Source organism: Bemisia tabaci, unplaced genomic scaffold (genome assembly GCF_918797505.1).
Source record: "Bemisia tabaci unplaced genomic scaffold, PGI_BMITA_v3".
In the NCBI taxonomy this organism is placed as follows: domain Eukaryota; kingdom Metazoa; phylum Arthropoda; class Insecta; order Hemiptera; family Aleyrodidae; genus Bemisia; species Bemisia tabaci.
The window spans coordinates 117057-141767 of NW_027311755.1; the positions used below are offsets into that span (position 1 = coordinate 117057).

The following is a 24711-nucleotide window of genomic DNA, read 5'->3' on the forward strand; positions in this document are numbered from 1 at the left end:
TTGCTTTATTTACAGACCACCACATTTTTGGAGGGAGAGATTTATCACGATCACTCTTACTTCAAATCAGTCACATCTCTTGTCAGATTTTGACACGGAACTCCCTTCCATGCGCCTGACTTTTTAATGACGTAAAAAGCACTGGAAAAAACACATTGGATCTAGAGTCCAGACTCTTGAAAAAATTGACAAGAAAAAATAATCTTGATTCAATCAGCTTTAAGCTTAAATCAAAAGGAAATCCGCTCAAATCAAGAGGCTTGGTTCTTGATTTAAGCAAAAATCTGATTGAATCAAGAGTATTTTTTCTTGTCGATGTTTTTAAGAGTCTGGACTCTAGATCCAAAGTGTTTCTTTCCAGCGGGTCTTTCATGCATACTAATGATCCATTTTATGACTTGGTCTAAAATTGCTTCAGGTACAGAGTTTGCACCATACTTAATCGCAGAGAATTAGTTTCTCTAAAATAAAAACTTTTTTTTATCGTGAAACTTAGACATGTCCAGTGAACATCCAGTTAGTGAAAATTCAGTCATTACAGGTTTCTACACGGAAAAAATTCTTAATAATAAAGTATGATGCAGTATATCTTAGATCAAGAAACTTGTTAGGTAAAATTTATCTTGTGAATATGCACCAACAGTAACGTCTTTTTGACTACACATAGAAATCGGGGAAGAGGGAGTTTAAAGTCAAAATTTTGACATTTTCTTAAATTGTGGAAAATCAGCCATCCTGTCTTGAGGCTTTAAGACCGAATGAACCCTTCACTGCTGCCATTTGTAGAACAACAATGCAGAAGGTGTCCTTACTGGGATCAGTTTCCTCTGTCCATCTCTGTTGTTGTATACCATGTATTCTCGTCCATTGATTGTAGTGTGCATTCCAGGAATTTTAGTAGGATGCACCTGCAAATAATAACCGATCAAGGGATAGTCCCATGTTTACGTGTACACACTATAATATTGTGCAGGGGCAATTTTTCCCCTTAATTATTTGAAGAGCTTCCGGGGTATTTTCACTATAAGTTAGGCGCGATTGCAAAATTTTTCATCAGAGGTAAACGCGCTTACAGTGATCCCTAAGAACAGTGCAATTTCAATGCTTCTTATTAAAACTATTAATAAAAATGTAAATAGAGAGAGAAAATTAGTCGGATTTTACTTTCAATGACAATAATCACTACATAGTGTACAGACTACAAATGTTTCAAAATCATGCGTTGATTGGCACGAACTCCGCAAGTTGAATCACGCCAAACTCAGTGTGGCCGGCACGGAACCCATATTCGCGCCTGCAAGACTGCAGGAATACTTCAAGCATTGCGCGTTAGGTACAGTGCTTGAAGTATCCCTGCAGCCTTGTGGACGCGAGTGTGCGTATGCGTGTCGCATCGGCCACACTGACACTCTGCCGTGCTAAGGAAAAATGGCGTATGAACATTCGAGAGTTGCCAAATTTCCTCCGATAAAAGGTTCATTTTTGAGGAGAGTTGCAAATATTTTCTCCTGAGATTTTAAGAGAATTTAGATCTAGCCGCGAATGAAATTTTCTTAAAAATTGGTGGGAAAATCTTCACAGGTTTCCCTGTCATTCATATTTTATACAAGGAAATTTGGCAACATCTGAAGGCTCATACGGCGTTGTTCCTTAGCACGGCAGCACTGTTTCAACACTTGCGATTATTCAAACATGCGGCGTTAGTGATTTTTACTTAAAATTATAAAGAAAATTTGGTTAAATCCGAATATTTTTTTTTCTTCATTTACATTTGTATTAATAGCCTTAAATAGAGTCATTGAAAGTGCATTCTCCTTAAGAAATACTATATGCACGATTCCTCTCGGTAAACATTTTTTTGATCGCGCTTATTGAAGCGTTTGGTGCAGAAAAGGCATTCCTGTTTACACGGTTTCAGAATTGCCACTGATAATTTAAATTTTAGAGAGGAGACAATTCAGTGAATTTTCCAAGTTTGATGTCAAAAGTCAGATGTTAAGTCAGATGCTAAAAGCATCAAATAAACGTATCTACCAACCAACCATACATTCAAAGAAAATCCAGTGAAAAAAATTGAATGGCGGGAGAAATTTTGAAACGTCGCATGACGGTTGTGATACTTCGGCCGGAGGGTGACGATACGGTCTAATGACTTCACCGTGGCGTCGGCATGCATCCCCCATGTAGTATCAAGGAAGAGGGGATTGAACTCACCTTGAGGTTCATGAAGTGGCTGAAGGGGTTCATCTTGGGCTTGGCGTCGACGATGCCGACCTTGTCGTTGTTGGGCCACAAGAAGACGTCCTCCTCCGGGTGGTAGCGTCGGATGATGAACTCGAAGAGGAAGACGAGACACGCGCTCGTGAATCCGCCCAGGATGACGAAGTAAGTCGTCGACAGATCAGAGTTTCGGAGCTTCCTCTCCATGCTCCCCAGGTCCAGTGGACAAATCGTCGCGTCAGGCAGGTCTTTTGTTAACAAGTGCTTGATTATACCCGACTCCACGTACGAAAGCATTCTGGAATCCCAGTTAAATGGATAAGTCGAAGGCAATGGAGATGTTGCGAGTGTTGGAATTTGTGATTTGACTATTGATACATATGTAAACGTTCGCGAGAAAAACGATGGTGCCACTGGTTTCTCTGAAATCAACTCCCAAGCTTTAAAAAAGCGCTCAAGTTGAAGCCAAAATGGAGGGGATATCCCACGCTATCCTAAGAGTCCACCTCTACATGAAGACGAACTAGATGCAAAGATTAGGGAGCAAATACATTGACAGGGCTGCCACTTTATTTGGGGACTCTAAAACTGGGAACACGGCATCCCTACTAATGTATATGCTCCTTATATATGCGTGGAGAGTTTGTCTTGAAGTAGAGGTGGACTCTCAGGATAGCGTGGGATATCCCCTCCATTTTGGCTTCAACTTGAGAGCTTTGTTTGAGCTTGGGAGTTGATTTCGCAATAAATGCACGCAGGCGTTGAAGTCTTGATTGGGGGGGGGGGGGGGCATGAAAAAGAACGCTAAAATATTCATTCCATTGCCTAAAAATGACCACCGGAAAATTGTCCGCGAAAAATCAAAATTTCGAATTTTCCCCACAATTTCACAGAAATCGCTCAAGTTGAGAATTTGTCTTAAAGAGGGCCAGCGGAAACTCACACTTATTGAAGAAGTGCAGATGCTGACCTTTTCTTGTCGAATAAGAAAACACACCGCAACAGTTTACCTAATTCTTAATTTACATTTGAAATAATCAAAAAGAAAACTGCACACGCTCAGCCTCTTGAGACTTTCCAGTTTTCAATAATTTGCGAGAAGTGCTTTTTTTACTCACATAGGATTGAATATCCTCGGAAGAATGCTGTTCTTAGGGTAGACAAAAGAGAGGGATGCTGTCAAAAATTTCTCCAACGTCAAGACGAACTGACAGTGCTGTTCACCCTCTTGGACGCGTTTCTCCATGTTCAGCATGAAAAAGTTGAGCCAAAACCGGTCTTGCAGGAACAAAGCCCCTATCAAAATTCATTTACAAAGATCAAAATTTCAACTATTGATTTTGAGAAAATAACACTACCGCTCAGAAAATGCATTATATAAAAACAGTTATCATCCTCCGTGTTTTGACATCAGAAGCATTAAATAAATGTACCGCTGATTAATCTATTTCAAATATGTTAGGCCCCTTTTCGCCATGTTGTTGATAGCTGGTACGGCATTTGAACGCATTGCCGCTGGTATACCAAGATTCTAGAGGGAGATTGAAATTGAAAAGCACTCCCTGTTGGCTTAGCGTTTAAACTACCTACTATTTTTGGCTTATCAAAGAAATAGCACAAGTACCGTATATTTTTTCATACATGTAAGTGCTTCAATGAATGAACCATCCCTGCTAAAAATGACGAGTAGGCTGTTCAGAATTTGCCAATTCACATGAATAGAAATTTTTACTTTCATGAGTAGAAATTCTACGCATATCACTAGAATATTCTACTCATAAGAGTAGAAAAGTTCAAATCATATGAATTCAATTTTTTTTATTTTTCAGAAGTGCTGTTTTTGACCCGGAGATACCGACATAGTACGTAAATTTGAAAAATAAAACATTTTGTTCTCATGATTTTTTTGATGCGGTGACTAGTTTCTGAGATATCGGACACGGTAGATTCAACGCTGAACTCATGTGAGTTAAAATCTCTAGTCATATGAGTTGGCGAAAACTGGATGGAGAAATTCTGATCATCTGAGTAATTCTATCATAGTTGAAATTCTATTCATATGAGTTGAAATTCTATTCATATCACTTTGATTTTCTACTCATTTGTACTCACCATTTTCAGCAGGTCAGAAATAATAATTTCACATAGAGAAATAAAGTCCATAAACTTATACACCGAAAACATTAGAAATATTAATATTAGTCCCAAAGATGAATTGGAATTGATTTTTTGGGAACGAAGTCACTCACCGTCCATGACAAGGTCAGCAAGATGATCTTGATCTATCTCTGTCAGATTAATGTAAGAGCCTCGACCTCTATTGAGTGATTTGCGCAGAACTTGTAATTGATCGTCCATCTAAAATTATGTTGAAATTCTTTTAGTCAAAACATGCTTCGCACTCAGAAACTCTAAGTAGGCCCTCGATCAAATTGTTGCTAAGATAAATTTTGAAATGTTGCAATCTCAATTGTGCGATAGAGTTGTACTGAAATTTTAATTATATACATCAGCGATGTTTCTTGAAAGTTTGCAACATTGATTTTCCTCCATTTGAATCCAGTTTAGAAACCGACTCTAAGTGATGCAGTGTGCTTTGTCTACAATTGATTGTTTTGCATGCATTTAAATGGAGGAAAACCGGTGTTGCCAAGTTACAAGTTTTGCTACTGTCATACTCTCAATGTGAAATATAGATTTTTTGCATTTCGATGGCTGGATCTTCTCACACAAAAGATATAGCCTACGTAGAAGTCTATATAAACAGAAATCATTCTGAGTATGAACTTTTTTAAAATCGATTCCTCTCCATTTCTCGAGCTCAGTGGCGTGGCGTGTTTGCAATATATCGATAAACCTATGGAAAAAGATCGATATACAGGGTGTTCACAACGAACACTTTAAAAATCTATATTTTTCACCATACCTTCAAATGGGGAAATATCGAATCGATCATTCACGCCACGCCACTGCTCGAGCTTCAAGCAATTCAACACTGTAAGAAAGTTCTGATCCCGTCAAAAGTTTCTCGCTTAAATTTAGCAACCTTGGGAGGTTCAAGAAGGTTTCAGGACATTCCGTCAACGATTTTTTGTCCGGACACCTGTTTAGTCCAGTAATTTACGTCTACACGTAAAATAAGAAACAGTGACTTGGTCCAAAGATTATATATTTCAGTCTGTATGTAAAATTATATTGACAATATCGAATTAGAAAATTGAGAGAGAAGAAGGTGTTGTTATGGTTTTTAAATGAAATGTTACTTTCTACTTTTGATTGATCTTTCAAATTTTCATTGGTGAATATTTGGTTTGATTTCTATCTATAAAATTGTCGATTTAAAATATTCCGTATATATATATACATATATACCTTTTTTTAAATGATAATATTACTTCATTTTAAAAACCTTATATTTTCAAAACGTGGCAAACATTTGTAAAACATTTTCCAAGCGATGGCGTTGATATTAATCTCGATGAGCCGTACTTGTGTTGAAAGGAACTATACAAAAATGAAAAAGAGAGAGAAAAAACCAAGGAGGACGCAATCTTTGGTTTTAACCCACTTTTACATCGATCTTTTACAGTCAAACACGTCCAATTTTGAGCGTTTGATTGCGAATACACCACGCTGCAGCACAGTAAAAGAACAAAATATAAAAGAAATATTAAAAAGCTTTGAAAATCATTAGATTAGACACGGAACCACTTTAATATTTTCAAAACACACGTTATATTTTCCTTTAATAATTTTTTTTTTCTCATCAATTTAAATGAGAATAATCCGTGCAGAGCGTGCAAACATTTCAAAATCATGAGTTGAAAAACGCTGACACCACGAGTTTAAATATTAGAGTTTAACACAGAGCAAAATGCGCACTGGCGCCTACAAACCTAACTGGATACTTCACGCGTTGCGCAATGCGTGAAGTATCCCTGTTAGGTTTGTAGGCGCCTATGCGCGTGTCACGCGATCGCCCGTCGCGTCGCGGAGTGCTACGGCGTTTCAAGCAACTATTTCGAGACATAGGTGTTGCACAGTATCATAGGCTCTCCAACGTATCAAGAATGACAAGCTTCCTTTCAGGGTACAGAGCTTGCCTTGCAAAATAAATCGAGATACTACGTTATAAAAAGAGAGTGGTAATCTAAAAAAACTCACTTAGTCTTAGCATCCGTTTTTAATAACGTTTAGACAGCATAATTTTTGAATTTCATTGGAGAACAATGTGACCCGATTTAGGCAGAAACATTATTGAGTATGCCGTCAAGAAAATTTTATTTTGAATCAAGAATAAAATAGCTGAATGAAAGCGGGTTTCTGCTTGATCTAAGTGATTTTTCTTTTTATTTAAGCATCCTTTTTTCTCTAAAGAGGCATTATTTTCTGTATTGATTTATGAGGAAATCTTCTTGGCGGTAAATTTGAGTTTATTTCTGCTTGAATCAAGTCACTTTTTCCTTTAATTAAGTTCAAAAATTATGCTAAACGTTACTGGACCAGATACTTGGACTTAGCAAGTTTTTCGGCTACAGCTCCCTTTTTTTCGTCGTCACTCGATTTAATTTGCGAGGGAGCTTCGTGCTTTTGAGAGATGCCATCAATCATGATATGTTGGAGTGCATTCAATCTTGTATGATACTGTGCAACACCTTCATGGCGAAATAGTAGTTCGAAGCGCCGCGGCACGCCGGCGCCGCGCCGCACGGTGGATCGAGTCAATGGTAGAGGTCGGTCATGGGCGACGAAAAAAAAAGTCTGATTTTAAATATTTTTTCTTGGTTTTCTAGTAGTTAAGCTTCCAAAATGAATGTATCCACGGTTCTAGGATCTTTGAACCCTTCCGCTTTGACATGCGGGTTGCCTAAAGCTGACATTGCAGGTGGTATCAAATTTGCCGTCTAATTCTCAAGGTTTTATTTCGCTTTTGCATGAGTTCTGTGGCAGATAAATCAAAATTTCAATTAAACATGCTTATTCTCCTCCCTTTAAGGAACATTTTGGTATATCATTAATGTGCATTGGCATATTTTTAGGAGGACCAAAACCACCTCCAAAGCTTGCTTTCAAAAAAAACGCCCAAAAAAATGTTAAAATAGCTCGATAAAAAAATGTCCACAAGTGTCCGCAAAATCCTTTGTTGGGTTGCCTCCTGTACACTATCAGGAATGATATTATGTAATAATTAGCCGCTAATATCCGCTAATCTGCGAAAACGGTCCATTTGAATGATAGGAAGTCGCGCCTGCTGGGAATCCGATCTTGCTCTATTGTCACCAAAAAAATCGTGCATCACACCATATCCTTCAATCTCGATAATTTTTCTACTGATCACTGATTTTGGCTTATTTGTTGATATTTTTGGACGAGACATTAACCTTCTGTTAGTCTTTGAAGCTGATTCGATCAGCGTTATACTGTGCGATAAAGTTTAAGGTGTACGTTTTGCGCATTGTATATTTCACAAGTCCCGTTTCTTGCAAAATGTCTTCAACATACCTAGAACTCTTTCATGAGCTCCATACAAATACAATTTCAACTCCCCCCCCCCCCTTGGAGGATGGCAATACTTTCTCTACCCTAGGGTAGCGAGAAAGTAAAAACTGGTTGTGGGTTGAAAAAGAAGAAATACAAGAAATTTCTTCAGGAGACAATAGTCCTTCTCAGAGGTTCTTCAAGGGATCAGAACTTGCATGAAAAGTAAATTTCCTCCTATTTTAATATGTATTCAATAAATATGTTTCAAACTTCACTCCAAACATCGAGGAACAAAATGAAATAATGGAAGATAATATAATTTTTTTTTTCTCTGCACTTTCAATTTTTTTATCTGGTGATAAGTACCTATAATAATTTTCTAGGATGACTCGATAAAAAGAAGCTACAGTATATACGTCTCTTTTTTATTTCTTTAATATATTGATCTATTTTTTGAAATATGCATATTTGTTGAATAACTGAAAGAGTAGAGAGTTCATAAAAATGAAAACGTCTATTGACTGGCTGGAGGAAAAGAGAAGAAAAATGAACATTATCAGAATGTTCCGTATATGTGTCAGTATGCAATTGCGAGAAACCAATTAACATGGACAAAAAACGATGTTAGCAGAAATTGAAAGAAATATGGCAACCTTCGTGGTGAGGGGGCTGTAAAGCCGTCCTCCCTTACTCCTCAAGTAATGTCCTTGAGTCAAGTTCTGCAAAATTATTCTTTACGTAAGATGCTTACGGTCCCATTCGCCGAAAGTAACGTGATAAAACAGCTATCGAGGATCCCATTTTCAATAGTTATGAAAAAGTGTGTCAAACTCGTATTAAAACTCGTTATTCGGCTGAAAAATGATCAAAAATGGAATCTACGACGAAAAATACGAGGGGCGTTCAATAAGTAAGTATCCCCCCCTCTCTAAAATCCATAAGAATGGACCAATTTTAAAAAACTTGGGCTCAAAATCTTCCTTAGGATATTTTAAGTTCAACAAAACAAACCGCAACAAAATCGGACTATGTGCGGCCGAACGCGAGCCGTTTGAACGCGCCGAGGTGCTCGACGCTCCCGCCGAATCTGCGAGGATTTGAAGTCCGCTACAGGAGAAGAGCTTCTCTGCCAAAGCCTCAGTCGTTCATCACTGACGAAAAATCAAAGAAATTTTTGTAGAATAAGGGGCTTACCTCATTTCTCCACATAACCAGCTCGATCCAAGCAAGTCTGATACTGACTAAGACTAAGAGAACAGCTTTTGGATGCCTCGTGCGTGGAAGTCTTTCAGCTGACCGCGGATGAAAGAGTGGACGGCTTGTTTGACCTCTTCCACTGATTCAAAATTAACTCCTCCGAGTTCAGATTTCAGGAACGGGAATAAATGGTGGTCTGGTTTGCCATTTATTATCGTATCTGAAATCTGAACCCGGAGGAGTTAATTTTGAATCAGTGGAAGAGGTCAAACAAGCCGTCCACTCTTTCATCCGCGGTCAGCTGAAAGACTTCCACGCACGAGGCATCCAAAAGCTGTTCTCTTAGTCTTAGTCAGTATCAGACTTGCTTGGATCGAGCTGGTTATGTGGAGAAATGAGGTAAGCCCCTTATTCTACAAAAATTTCTTTGATTTTTCGTCAGTGATGAACGACTGAGGCTTTGGCAGAGAAGCTCTTCTCCTGTAGCGGACTTCAAATCCTCGCAGATTCGGCGGGAGCGTCGAGCACCTCGGCGCGTTCAAACGGCTCGCGTTCGGCCGCACATAGTCCGATTTTGTTGCGGTTTGTTTTGTTGAACTTAAAATATCCTAAGGAAGATTTTGAGCCCAAGTTTTTTAAAATTGGTCCATTCTTATGGATTTTAGAGAGGGGGGGATACTTACTTATTGAACGCCCCTCGTATATAAAAATGAGTGTAATTTGATCTATTCTAAGGGTGGGAAATCTCCGTAATCAGAGAAAATAAGACGCGTGATGCGCGATGATCGACCCCTCCCATTGACTCGATCCACCGTGCGCCGTCGCGAAGTTATCGTACAGAGGAGAAATCTAAGAGCCTTCAGCTGAGGAAAATCAAAAGGTTCATCCGATTCAGGTATAAGAAGATGGGATTTTCTTGAAAGACAAGTAAGTCCTGTTGCACCAAAGAGGTGTAGAGAGTTTTAGTGAATTTTCCCTCATGGAATTGACGCCAAAATTCTCAATTATATATTTGTTTCCGTTTGGCCAACCAAACAAACAAAAAACGAACAAACCCTCATTCTTCCAAGACATCATACATTTCATCCAAAAACGTCGTGAGCAAATGTTGTTTGTATTTACATGTAGACCAATTAACTTTGGGTCTCAATAATTGGTAAGTGCATGGACCAAAACTCCCCTGCCGAAAAAACGCGTGGACTTAAACTACTGGAAAAAACAAGTGTTCGGACAAAATCTCGTTGACGAAATGTCCTATAACCTTCAAAAATCAATAAATCAGAGCGACAAGATTAGTTTTTTGTGGTTTTACACGAATCTACATAACTTGATTTCAGTGGCGTGGCATACTTTGCGATGTATCGATGATTGATCTGCCGCATTTAAACCAATGGAAAAGGATCGATAAATATGGTGTTGGCAACGGACACCTCAATAATCGATTCTTTACCTTAGCTTCATATGGGGAAATATCGATAATCGATCTTTCTCGCCACTCCACTGCTTCATTTAACTGGTGGAAATTTTTCGATTAATGGAGACCATAACGGAAGTGTAGAAACATATGGAATAATATACGTAAACATATATCATATCAATATTTTCATTAATTCACACTTCGGTGTAACGTATAAGGGTGGTTTCACGATAACTGGAATAGTTTTGTCGCCGTAACAGACAACACATTTTTCGGTCATATTGTTAGTAGAAATGATAATCACTCGCATTTTTTCGCATTAGTCTTCAAAGGGTTACGTATTATAACGCTTTCTAATGATTTATTGCTCTACTTCTCAATTAATATTACGCCGTGAATTCCGAAAATGTGCTGTCTCTTACGCGTTAAAAAGTCAGCGAAACAGACAGCACATCTTCGGCCATTTATATATTAAAATTGAAAAGTAGAGCGATAAATCTTTGAAAAGCGTTATAACACGGTAACCGTTTGAAGATTAATGCGAAAAAACTCGAGTGATTATCATTTCCACTAAAAATATGACCAGGGCCGGATTAAGGGGATGGTCACATGGGCCGCGGCCCATGGCGGCAAAATGTAGTGGGCGGCAAATTTTGCATCTTTTTGAATGTAGGTATCAAAGAAAGAGAGAAAAAAATCGGATTTAGAAAATAAATTACAGACGAGAAAAGACGACAAAATCTCTCATTTTCTCATAGTAAAAGTATAGAAATTTCTAATTTTGTCGTCTCTCGGTGATACAAGAGACAACACCTTCAATAAGTCGAGTTAAAAGAGAAACCAAACACGCAATTTGACCTGGAACGGAGCGGCGCGGCGGTCAGCATGAAACACATAGCGCCTACAAGACTGCATGAATACTTCCCGCATTGCGTCAAACACACTGCGGTCAGCAGCAGTCCGCCGGAAACGCATAGCGCCTGCAAGACTGCATGAATACTTCACGCATTGCGCCAACACAGTGCGGTCGGCGCGGCGATGGAAGTTAACATTTTTAACCACATTTGCACATTTATGTTTGTTCTTTCATAATTTTTTTGTTCGTTTTTTTATAAATAGAAGGCCTTGTCCAAACAGGGATGGCTTTACGGAACTGAACTTCTGTTAGTGTCGACAGGGCTTTCACAAAAAATGTACCCAACACGAGTAAACGCGTCTCATACACCCCTCCCCCACCGGCAAGATAATTAACTGTGCTCTTCCATAGTTCATTAGGTCAATAGTGAACCGAGCACCAGTTTGATCTATGAATGTTTTTCACCTGAACGGAGTATCACATTAAAACTGAATAAAGTCAGATGGGGAATGTCCCTGAAGAAAAAAAAAAAAAAAAAAAAAAAAAAAAAAAAAAAAAAAAAAAAAAAAAAACCTGAACGGAGTACTCCACGGCAGCGCCTTTTTCAGCCATCCATTTGCCGTACCAAGCGATATCATCAACGGTGTGGATTGACAGAGTGAACTTCGAGAGAGTCAAAAAGGCGGTTAAGTTAGCTGTGTAGAAGGCCGTCAGGATCATGATGAAAATCCACCACCCGGCGAACAACACCCGCGTCGAATCTGTACACACCAGAAGAACTTGATCAAATTTTGCAATAAGGAACCACTATCACTGGCTCCCCCATGCAAGCACATATGGATCGCATTTAGCAAAAAGGAACCAGCGTGATTAAAGTGTTTTCAAAATCGTGCAACTTCTTTTTTTTCTTTTAAAAATGCTATAAATATTTCCAGAATTAAAATTTACACAATTATTTCCATTTAAAACGAACAATTTTTTGATGGGATGCAAACAATATTTGCTATTGTGGGAGATCTTTTAGAGAATTATGAAGAAGCAACATTTTAACAACCCTATAATTGCGCTGGTTCCTTTTTGCTAAATGTGATCCATATCTGCAGTATATATAAGCAAAAAAAAAAAAGAAAGAAACAGTGGAAGCAAGGCTAAAATACATCAAAATACATGGGACGTTTAGATGTCTCACGACACAATTATCAACCGCTAAAAAAGTACAAAAATAAAAAAGAAATTAAAATTAAAAGATACCAGCAAGGCGTTACATAGTGTTCGTGACAGATGAAAGCACATATCTGCATATGGAAACCAATGGCATGTATGTTGTTTCTAAAATGGGCCATAAATAGTGGTTCCTTCTTGCAAAATATAATCCAGCTATTCAAGAGTTGAAAAACACCCGATGGACGTATACATATCGACGGTAAACAATTTTCATTTATCTTTTTCTTCCATCGCGTTGTCTTTGAATGTAAATAATCAGCCTGCAGAGGCTATATCTCGGGTTCCGATAATTCAAGCTCACCGTGAATTGGAGACAGGGTTGAGCCTTGCTTCATGAGAGCTCCGTAAACGAACCAAACGCAGTCGGCCAGTGAGAACACCTGAGAAGGGCCGCACATCCAGGCTCTGATTTTCATTATTACCCATATCACTGGACCAGTGAAGATAACTGCAGCCAATATGAAAAACCATACCTGGAAATCAGGCCAATCGTGTGTGTCAAATGGGACACGGTTCAAGGGATCAAATGTAGAAAATTGAAAATTGTGCATGTGACCATCCAAAACCTTAGGCCTTTGGTGATCAAAACCTCAAAATCAAGTTTTAATTATATGGAAATTTTAAGCTACTTTTAGTAGATGTCAAAGATCCTGATGGCCAAAAAGCGAAACCACACATCTCCGTTTGCGATGTTGCAAATTTCCTGTGATTCTTTATTTTTCCTTTAAAAACTAGTCAACGTAATTTCTTGAAAACTTCCTTAATTTATTTTCTCTGCCACCAGAATATTCTGTAGAAACTTCAAGCTATACAAATGGCTTGTCCTTCTTCGGGAAAATTAAGTAGGAGCAGAAACTATGAAATCTCATAATGGAGATACGTGTTTCATCACTTCAGCCATCGAATTACAGGTTATTGAAAAGGATCAAAATTTTTTTCTTGATAATCTGACCGCAAGCGTGGCGAATCATACAGTATGCTTGATTGAGTGGTGTTTCTGCCAACACTTCGAACCTTAATTTAATTAAAACTGATGACTATCGATTTTGTACTTTAGCTCAAGAGGACGATTGCCTCGGCCTGCGTTTTAAGTAGGGACGAATCATTTCAACCGATGGAACTCCAAACCACGTATCTGGCTTTAAGACGTAGCAGACTTCCTGCCATAGGTACTTTATTTTTTCTGTAAAAAAAACTACATAACGTTCAATCTTTAAAATTTTTGGGATTTTACCACTTTGCGCGAAGAAAAATATGTGAAAACTTCACGCAATGATGCTGATTCGCTTTCAGTCAAAAAGAATATACGGCGGTGAAGATTTGTAAACAAAGCAATTGACATTCTATGCTAAGAGATTTTAGATAAGATCGTCATTAGACTTGTTATGAAAAATGGAAGATTGTGGTAAAAATTCCCACAAAGAAGGTAAAACTAGAAATAATGAAATTACTCCCCCCCCCTTGGAGGATGACAGTACTTCCTCTACCCTAGGGGAGCGAGAAAGTAAAAATGCTGGGGTCGGTAATCCTGAAAATTTCCAGTAAAAACCCCTACGAAGGAAAGTGCGAAAAATGATTCGGTTTCTTTGAATTTTTACCTCTCTCGCAAAAGGCGCCAAAAGACCTGATCCTGTGGCCGACTCACTTGGACGTCGGGTCAAAATCACGTACTCATACTGACAAAGCTCTGCTCCCCACTCCAACACGTTCTCCAAGTCTGGAAGGTTTGGGACGAAGGCTGCTACCATGTCGGCTTGCTGCAAAGATTAATTACTTAAAATTAGTGGGAAATTTGTGAATATTTTCCCCCCAAAATTTTCAGAAAATTGTGTACGTAATTTAATCTAAAATATCTGAAAATTTCAAGAGAAAATGTGCAGGAATTTCATTAAAAATGCATGTTTTATCGAGGCAAATTTGGCAACTCTCGAATGTTCATACGCCGTTCTTCCTTAGCGCGGCAGTATAATGGGGCCAGTAACTTGAAATGGAGGGGACGAAACGCTACACCTGAGCTGCTGCAAGAGCAAGGAATTCGAAACGCCTTCAATTTTTGTGCCGCAACACGCTCATCCACAGAACACGAATAGTTGCATTCATGCCTTTACAGTAACTTGATAACCGTGTCCCGGCTTCTGATACCATGCCAATACGATGAATTCTCTTGCTGTGCTAAGAAAAAACGACTTGTGAGCATTCGAATGTTTCCAAATTTTTTCCCAATTAAATATTTACCTCTTGGGAGACTTATCAATATTTTTCCTTGAAATTTACAGATACGTCAGATGTGACGGCGATTAAAATTTTCTGAAAAATGGAAGAAACATATCCACAAATTTCTTTTTCTAGGGAAATTTTGTACACTCATATGGTGTTGTTCCTTAGCACTGCAGTCTTGGTCCATCTCGGCATTTTCCACGTTCAAAACGGTGTTTTACTAGTTTTGAACATGTGGACACCACATCAGAGCATCGTGAGGAAATCTCTGATGATCCCATTGGCGTGTCAAAGTAAAACGTTCAAAAAAAAATTTCGATAGTTTAATGTGACCTTATTTCAAAAAATGAAATATGAAGAAGAAATAAAAACAAAAGTATTTTGAAATTCTACCATAAAACAATCAAAACAGATTGAAAACCCCCAAAAACATCTCTATATTGCAATCTACAGTAAAGAGCCTTGTATAAATCACAACGAAAAGAACTTCAATTTTCATCTTTAAAATCTAGGAAATATCTACAACGTCTCTGGAGAACCATCTATTGTTTTTTTTTTTTTTTTTTTTTTTTTTTTTTTTTTTTTTTTTTTTTTTTTTATGGAGCGGTAAATCAGAAATAGAACGAAAACATTTGTTTGTAGACTTATCATTTTTTTCGGAATCCGAGAATAAGGAACGAAGGCTTTGAAACGAGGGTAAATAAATATAGAAACATTGTTGTCAATCTATAGCAAAAGCTCGTTTTCTTCACATTCTTTCTCAAGGGGAAAAAATCGGAGGAATCTTGGCGAAAATGAGACACTGTAAAGAGGTGACTGGGTAACGACTAAATGTTGAATAACAATCAATTAGGCGAATCGTCAGCGCGGCACATTCTGCCCTCGAAGTCTTACGGACGAAAATCGCTCCTTCATTCGTGCTTTAAGCAAGCTGCGCTATATCCACTCTCGTCATAGTCCTAGGACGTGCATTTAGAACATTTTATGCAATTTTTTTCAACCTTTTCCTTCGTTCTTTGAACTGCAAACTTCGAACCGCCATCGTCCCAAATTGGTTGCAATTCAGAGCGTTTTTCATCTCAAAACCTTTGTGAAAAATTCTTTTATGCTCTGATTTCGATGACCAAATTATTTTGAGCTTTTATGAACTAAGGTCTCTTTACCCATGCTACCGTGCTGAGAGAAAACGCCGTATACATCGAGAGTTGCCAAATTTTCTTCGATGAAATGATTATTTATTAGGAAAATTATGAATATTTTTTCTTCACACTTTCAGACGTTTTAGATCAAATTACAAACAAAATTACTTGCAAAATTTGTAGACAAAGATTCAAAAATTTTCCTGAAAATTTGTGCTTTGCCAGAGGGAATTTGGCAACGCCTGAAGGCTCATACGGCGTTTTTCCTTAGCACGGCAGCGTAAACGGTCTTATTCTTTTGAATTTGATGAGTAATCCACGGAAAGTTCTAAGGCATGATTCCTGCCGGCGATCTTCCAAAAAATGAAACACAAGAATACATTTTTCAACGTTTAAGTGCAACCAATTTGTCCCTGGCTTAAATCTGCTGAATTTACTCTACTCGCGCAAGCACAATTTTTTCTCTTTCCCTTGCGACTTCCACCCTGCTTCACATCCGGGTGATTTTTGAAGTGTCGTTGAGCTTTAGGGGCAGGTTCTGCGGATCGATCGAGCTTTGATTTAGTTCCAATTCGTAAGTTTGAGTGACAGTCGTCGCTCATGAATGCTTCTTTGACAGCCCGACTGACCGTGTCACACTTTTTGACCGCCGCGCCGCTCACCTCTTGCGCGACCAACGTTGCCAAAGCTATCGAAAATCGTTTTGTAGCCTGTATGAAATTTTTTGTTTCGCAGGAAAAAATATATTAATTTTCAAGGAGTCTCTTATTTTTCAAATTTTAACGAGGGTAGATTTTGAAGGGCGTTTCGTCGTTCGTTTATATTATTTCTTTTCTTACGTCTACCAATATTCTGCTCGCGCCAAGGATCTACATGAGAACGTGTGCATCCCCGATAAATTTACCATTCAGATAAAAAAATGTGTAGCAAATGGAGATAATATTCTTTTTAATCACCAAAAGATGGCTCAAATTCATCACAAGAGAAATAAAGCGACTACCGTGATAATGTAGGAGGAGTAAAATCATTGATATTGTTCAAATGGACGTATTTCTGCCAAACGGAACTTGTATTATATTCTAATGTGTAACACGATTCTTCGGGAGATTACTGAGCGTCAGCAAATCCCTGGTAAAAATTGGCAGTAGAATCTGTGTTCCAAAATACCATAGACCTATAGCCGGCTGTAAGATTTCCAATAGCTTCTATAGCCGGCAACACAATTTCTTATAGCCTTTCATGGCCGATGGCGATTAAGCAACAGCCTGGCGATAAAGTGTATGCTAAACGTTACTAATTACGGATGCTAGGACTTAGTGACTTTTTGGACTACCGCTCTCTTTTTGGGCCGCAGTATCTTGATTTAATTTGCGAGGAAAGCTCCGTACTTTTGAAGGATGCCTGCCATTCCTAATATGTTGGAGCGCCTTCAATTTCGTATGATACTGTGCAATACCTCTGGTGTGAAATAGTTGCTTCAAGCGCCGCGGTACGCTGCGGCGAGGCGCGGCGAGCGGGCAGCCAGCGCTGAACGCGCATTGGCGCCTACAAACCTAACAGGGATACTTCACGCATTGGGCAATGCGTGAAGTATCCCTGTTAGGTTTGTAGGAGCCAGTGCGCCGCCGCTCCGCTTTGTGTTAGGCTCTAATATTTAACCTCGCGGAGTCAGCGTTTTTCAACTCATGACTTTGAAATGTTTGCACACTCTGTATGGATTATTCTCATATTTTAATCGATGAAAAAAAATACGTAGTAAAGGAAAATATCATATGCGTTTTGTAAATATTAAGGTGGTTCCGTACAAACTTAAGGATTTACAAAGCACAAAAATTTCTACACAATATCTTATAGCCTTTTACAGCCGATGGCGAAAAAGCAACAGTCAGGCGATAAAGTGTAAAGCCTGGCGATAGGAACTATAGCCCGGCTGTATAATTTTGTATCGCTTCGTGTAGCCCGGCCGTATGATTTTTTCCACTTTCTACAGCCAGCTATATGATTTTCTATCACCCTCTTAATCAGTCGGCTATAAGAACTCCTATGGTATTTTGAAACGCAGCTCCTATCGCCAATTTTTACTAGGGATTATTTAGCTCAATAGGCATTGATTAATTCAAGTAATTCCGACATCCGCTTTTTTCAGATAAAACACGGTTTTTTTTATCCGGAAGTATATATTTTTTCGTGAAGTATTTAGATAATTTAGACTAACTACAAAGAACATTTTCTAAAAAATTAAACGGCAAATATTCACCAGTTTTTCTGAAAATTTATATTTAATTAAGGAAATTTGGCAACCGGTCATTTTTCTTTAGGGTGGCAGATTAGACAGTGAATCGAGAAATGAGTGACCTCCCTTTGTTATCGACGCCTTGGTCCTCAACTGGTTATTTTTTTTCGTCCAGCATAAAATTATCTCTCGCGTTTAACGGTTATAATTCGTGACCTTACCCTGTTTTTCAACATGTCGGTTATGGTGCCTTTCTCGTCCAGTAACGACATGCTCGAAGGGAGCCTGATCTCGTAGGTGAAGCCGAATTTCTCCTGCAGGGTGTTCAGGATCTCGAAGGCTATCCCTCGGCCTATCATTGTCCCGTTGACATCTTGGATCCAACTCACGGGCCAATGATCCTGTGAAAAGCCCAGCAATATAAAATTCACTTCGTCACCATTCGGCCAAAATATCGCAGGTGCCATTCGACGTTTCAAAATTTCCGCCGCCATTTTATTTTTTTACAGAGAAATTGCAGGTTAAATCTGTTTGAAAATTTCACTAAATTTTATCGGCGCATAAAAAAAATTCAGTGAAATTTTTAGACAGCTTCGTTGAACAATTTCTGTCATCGATCCTTTTCCATATATTTAAATGGCAGATCAATCGATAAATCGCAAAGCACGCCACGCCACCGTTCATTTCTTATGTGGTTAATGAGTGTGCAATAATGCAATTGTGCATTGTTATGCATTTATTAGTAAGATCCAATTGGCCACCAGACAAGGTAGGCATGAGTTAATGCACTTTCTCTTCAAAGTTTCACGAGGAAAATTAATCACACAATAGGGAGTCTGGGAATAGAACAAGATATAAGTGTTTACGAATAAAAATGACATCATGTGTATGATCTAACTTCCATTTGACCTGTCTCAAAAATACTTATTAATATCTCGTTCAGGGGTTGGTTTCAGAACTTCCAATAATTGTATACATCGTTTTCTATGTAAAATTTGAAGAGGGAACATGTGATGTATTCTTTTAGTTCAGACCTTTTCTAGTCCCTTATTTGTGGTAATATTTGAGGGAATTGAAGGACAATGCGTTTCATACATGCAGTTTCTGAAAAAAACTGAGGTATCAATAATTTCATTTAAACCCAGTCTTAATGCATTTTCGGTGAAACATTCGATCCCAAATTCCAATTTGTTAGCATCATAAAGTCAATTTGAACTTTCTTTTTGCCATAAGAATTCATGTCATTTCGAAACTTCAAACACGTATTTCTCGAAAAAGGAAAACAGCATTTCTGCGCCTTGTCCTCCAAACCCTTCATTTGTTCCTATACTTAGTACACAAATACCTATATAAATTTCTACGGTTCAAAATCAATACTAACTGAATACCTACATAGTGATGAGTATTTGTAATTGAGCTTATCTCCCATAACACTAAAAAATATAAAGATAAACGCGTGTCAAAAACTATCTCCGGCTGGAAAAAAATGATTCGCATTTGTCGTCAAGAATCATTATTCTTGAATTAAGAATAAAATCGCTTACACCAAGCAGGAATCAGGTTTGTATAATGCGTGTCTTTCCTCTTAGTATGGGCATACATTTTCTTTTCGATTCAAGAAAAACTTCTTCTTGGCGAGAAATTCAAGAATATTTTTAATTAGACCAAGTCACTTTTTCCAATGCACGAGGAACAATTAATTCTACTTAGTTATCCAGAACGAAAAAGGAGACTTACAATTGTTATCACGCGCAGTTTTTTACCGCGAAGGAGTTCCTTTCTCAGTTGTGGCACTTGCTTCAATTTGCAGAAAAATTTAACATCCTTCGGAGTTTTCCGCTCAGGAACTACAAGAAACAAATTGTAACGAATAAATACAAATGTCTTGGCATAACTCGTGTTGTATTTAGCGTTGCAATACTTGAAATTCGTTGCTACTCTATCCGTAACACACAAGAATTGATATAGAACAACTTAAAAGAACTGACTTTGGTTCGCCATCAGGGGTATAGATTTTTTACCGAGTCAATTGAAATGAGACTCTAAAAATCATGAAAAATTGGACTGTAAAACTTTCTACGTCTTCAATTTTGCGGTATTGCCCCCACTGAGGTGCTTTACTACCAAAACATATAATTGGAAATGTCCATATCATCCAACGAATTGGGGTAGAACCATAATTTCAGGGGATTATAGCCCCTTTATCCGGCGCAGTCTCCTATTGCACCGCATTATTATTTTTTTATATTTTTTTTTTATTTATTTATTTTTTTTTTAACATTTCATTTTCTCAAGTAATAAATCCCGCTCATGTACATGACTCTCCTGGCTGACCGGTGCTCAATGGGTTTTGAAATTGTGTTTAAAAAGCCATAGTGATCAACGCATGCACTCTGTAAAAAAATGAAATGTGACATCTTACCCCATTGCCAAGGTGGTGGCTCAGTTGTGGTGACATTGAGCACGGGGTAGTTAGTGCACATGGTCATCAAAAACATCTCGATTAGCGGGCTGCTCGTCATTTTGAGTTTGGTGCTTTCGTCTTTCTTTTGAATATACTTATCGCCGGGATTAGGAGAAGTGTAGAACCGAGGCCGATTTGTAGAGATACGATTAGAAGTGCATTCTAATCATGGTGCTAGATTACATGAAAAAGAGTTGTCTTAGTAAAAATTGAATCCAAGACTGCTTTTAAAAAAATTTACAGCAGACTTGGTCCAATTTTAAGGCTCACCGATATAATGCCGATTTAATCTCCAGTTTATGCATATAAAAAGAATTTTAGCGGTTTCTAGATTCCTGGTAAAGTAAAAGATCCACAAGAGCCTTAGCGGCAATATTTGTGTCTGTGGCAATTATATTCATATAGTTAAGTTTACCAATCCCGTGATGAACACAATCAAGAATCGAATGCTGGCCTTGGTATCTCTTGGAGATCTTCTATAATCAGGAATCTAGTAGCCGAAAACACTCTTTTTTTCTACTTAACATTGTGAAAAATGCGTAAAAAATGAAGTCAAATTGACAACAAGAAAACAGCTATTTTTACTTTTTACAAATAAAAATACGTAAAAAAAAATCCAGTTTACTCTCAATTTTTTCCCCATCACAAATAACGAATTGTTTAAACATAAGTCTGAAACACTGAGCATTTCCGCCTTTTCTTCACGTACATCTTTATTCCTACTAGTAAAAATTATCAGTTTTACATTGATTTTTTAAGATTCATTTTATTAGCTGTGCCACCACAGGCGAATAATTTTATTTCGGTTTTAATTTATAGTGAACAATAAAATCATAACATCAAGACAGCAAATTGCGGTTGATTGACCCCGATACATTTTTTAAAAGCCACAATTTAAGGTCCAAAATAGTAATACTTTCAAACTTATACATAAAAATCACCAATTCTTATATTTTTAAAAGAATCACTTTATGAGCTGCGCTTTTGAGAACAAAAAATTTAGTTTTGATTTTAATTTTTTGCGTGCTTTCAACGAAACTTGGCAAAAAGTGTAGGTCGCACAATCCTAGCAGCATTAGAATGCTCTTAGTGCCTTTTTGTAAAATGCAATCCATTGCGAAAACCATTTTTCAAAAGCCCTACATCAAAATCCAAAATCCAATAAACTCACCTTAGGATCCGAACGGAAAAAAAGGAGATCAAGCACAAAAACAAAATAACTCGCTCCTGAGTTAAGTTCAACACCGGGAGCAGGAGTCGAGCTCCCGAGCCGGAAGACTGCGATGGGGTCAGGGGTCACCGATTACGACACAATTTTCCGACAGCGATTACCCTTGATGCACGAGAACGAATAAAGAGAATCCCAAATAAATTTGCTCAACACTGAACTTGGGCTTGGCGTGACCTAAGCGCCCTGGGAGCGGTAAACAAGAGGATCAGCCCATCGGCGCACAGTGTATCGAGTCAATGCTGACGTGCTAAGGAAAAACGCCGTATGAACATTCCAGGGTTGCCAAAATGCCTCCGATAAAATGCTTATTTTTGAGGAAAATTATGAATATTTTTCCTTAAAATTTTCAGACACTTTAGATGAAAGTACTAACAAAATTATCTGAGAAATTGGCAGAAAAATATTCAAAAAATGTCCCGAAAATTAGCGATTTGCCAGAGGAAATTTGGCAACGCCTGAGGGCTGATACGGCGTTCTTCCTTAGCACGGCTTAATGGAAGAGGTCGGACACGAGTTGGAAACTTCAAAAGGGTATATCTTCATTGATGAATTCGTCACCTTCCAGGCAAAGTATCACAAGCGCCATGCGACGTTTGAAAATGTTCCATGCCATTTTATTTTTTTACAGAGAAAGTTTTGGTTGAATCTGATTGAAAATTTAACTAAATTTTATCGGCAGCACAAAGAAAATTCAATGAAATTTTCAGACAGCTTCGTTGAACAATTTCTCTGTAAAAAAATAAAATGACAATGGAGATTTTAAAACGTCGCATGGCGCTTGTGATACTTTGACCGGAAGGTGACGAATTGTTGATGTTTTAAAGGTAGTTTCGTTGGTTTTCTCGCACAATTTTCAATAAAATGCACCCCTTCGAATTAAAATTATGACGTTAAATTTTACAATTTTCGTCAAAAGTTTCACGTCCGACTTCTTTTAAAGCCACGTTCCACTGTGCGGTGTCGGTGTTGGCGTCGGTCACTCTCCATCCGAAGAGTTGGAGGAGCCAAGAGCGTGCCCGATCGATCTGGCCGAAGACTGGCGGCTCCGCGGAAAATTGGGGCGAAAGACTCGAGATCCGAGTGTTTTGCCACCGGTGACACAGAAAAATGAAATTGGCCGTCGCTCCTGCCGGAAGAGTCTCGCGGGGACCCCACGCGGGAAAACGTACCCCTCGTTTCCTGTTTTTGAGGCTTTGCACGAGGAAACTTCTCCACCCCTAAAAAAGTTTCTCCACCTCTAAAAGAGTTGCTCCACCCCCAAGAAAATTTCTCCACCTTAAAAAGTTGCTTCACCCCTAAGAGAATTTCTCCACCCCTAAGAAAATTTCTCCACCCCTAAAAAAATCTTCCGCCCCTGAAAAAATTTCCGCGCTCCTATAGGTATCCTTCGCCACCCGTCGGGAATTCGTTTCGTTCCCAAGAGAAATCACTCCTCCCCCTTCTCCACCCCTAAAAAAGTTTTTCCACCCCTAAGAAAATTTCTCCACCCCTAAAAAAGTCTTCCGCCCCCGAAAAAGTTTTCGCGTTCCTATACGTATCCTTCGCCACCCGTCGGGAATTCGTTTCGTTCCCAAGAGAAATTACTCCCCCCCCCTCCCTGAGAATCAGTTTTTGTACCAACGGCGTTTCATAAGAAACAGGGGTGGTAGATTCGCCGGTGGGAATGAGAATTTGCCACCATTTTTTTTTCATTTGCGAGTGCTTGAAGAACAGATTTCGCAGTATTTTCATAATTTTTTCTGAAATGGGCAAATATACGTTCTTCCACCCCTGAAAAAGTTGCCACGTTCCTACGTATCCTTCGCCACCCGTCGGGAATTCATGTCGCTCCCAAGAGAAATCACCCCCCCCCCCCCCTGAAATTGAGAAAAAATAAGTGTTTGTACAAGCGGTGTTCCTTAAGAAACTGGGGTGGTAGATTCGCCGGTGGAAATGAGAATTTGTCCCCATTTTTTTGTTTCATCTCAGAGTGCTTGAAGAACAGATTTCTCAGTATTTTAAAAAAAAAAATTTTCCGAAAATGGGCAATTGTAGAAAAATAGATCTAAAAGTGAGAGAGAGCACCGGTTAGTGACGTCATCTAGCGGCATTTCTCATTCAAACACACACGCATAGAGAGATTTCAACACTAAAGTTTGGTTAATACGGGAAGTAAAACGCAAAATAACCCTAGCCTTCGGTCGACGATTTCAAGAGAAAATTCCAACCAGATTTCTTGAAGAAATTTAATAAAAAAAGAGTGGTGAATGCCAACGTCGCAAATGGAAGAATGCACTTTCCCAGTCTCTCTATTGTTTTCTGCGTTAAATTCACCGCAAACTGTACCAAAGTTTCTTGGACACCGCAATTAAGAAATGCCTTTTCTACACACAGCGCTTCGATTACAACGATTATCTGTGCCATGCGTGCGATGCGTGAAACATTCTTACAGTCTTGTAGCCGCTAATCTGCGTTTCTCGCCAACTGACGGCCAGGACTGCGTTTTGCGCAATGCGAGAAGTATTCATGCAGTCTGGTAGGCGCTAATATACGCGTCGATCCGACCGCGCTGTTTGGCGCAATGCGTGAAGTATCCCTACAGTCTTGCGGGCGCTAATACGCGAGACGCCGGCCGCACTGTGTTTCCCGCGTTATTCGAACTCGCGTTTAGAATATAGCGGCATCGAATAATGGGGCTTAAAACGCCCATGTTGTGTTTTAACGCCGTATGATCTTTCCAACGTTGCCTCGTCTCTCCCGATAAAATATTTTTTCAGAGAAAAGTTAGGAGAGTTCTCTTTGTGCGCTTATTTAGGACGAGTGGGCCATTAAAAAAGGTACAAAGGACAATCTGAGTCCGCAACTATGTTTTTCGGTTTGCGACGTTGCAGACCAACCTCCTGTCATACTTTATTTTTCAAATGGAGAACTACTGAATGGGAATTATTGAAAACCGCATTCATTCTTCTTTTGTAAAGGCGAGGAACATTCTACGAAACTTCAAGGAATTATGTTGATTTATACCCCTTTAAAAAATAAAATAAGAGCTGATA

General features: G+C 38.7%; 2 protein-coding genes across 2 annotated transcripts in view; one reads left to right on the forward strand and one right to left on the reverse strand.

Moving 5' to 3' along the window:
• The window catches only part of LOC140225857 (major facilitator superfamily domain-containing protein 6-like), a 105046-nt gene that overhangs the window by 49067 nt on the left and 31268 nt on the right, over positions 1-24711 (forward strand). The gene's annotated exons all lie outside the window — the stretch shown is intronic.
• LOC140223822 (ionotropic receptor 93a-like) lies at positions 327-21748 on the reverse strand. The gene is made up of 11 exons (XM_072305829.1): positions 21620-21748; positions 20407-20622; positions 19722-19831; positions 18206-18385; positions 13994-14152; positions 12697-12868; positions 11745-11932; positions 4470-4578; positions 3339-3516; positions 2215-2518; positions 327-908 (listed from the first exon to the last, which is right to left on the reverse strand). Exons 2-11 carry the CDS (start codon positions 20504-20506, stop codon positions 768-770), a joined length of 1641 nt encoding a protein of 546 aa, XP_072161930.1. The 5' UTR covers positions 20507-20622; positions 21620-21748; the 3' UTR covers positions 327-767.

Coding starts and splice junctions, on each gene's coding strand:
- LOC140223822 (XM_072305829.1), bottom strand. CDS start 20,506: ATGACGAGCAGCCCGCTAATCGAGATGTTTTTGATGACCATGTGCACT. Junction 11,933..12,696: donor AACCCTGTCTCCAATTCACG/GTGAGCTTGAAT, acceptor TGGTGTGTACAG/ATTCGACGCGGGTGTTGTTC. Junction 4,579..11,744: donor CCGTGGAGTACTCCGTTCAG/GTTTTTTTTTTT, acceptor ACATAATTTTAG/ATGGACGATCAATTACAAGT.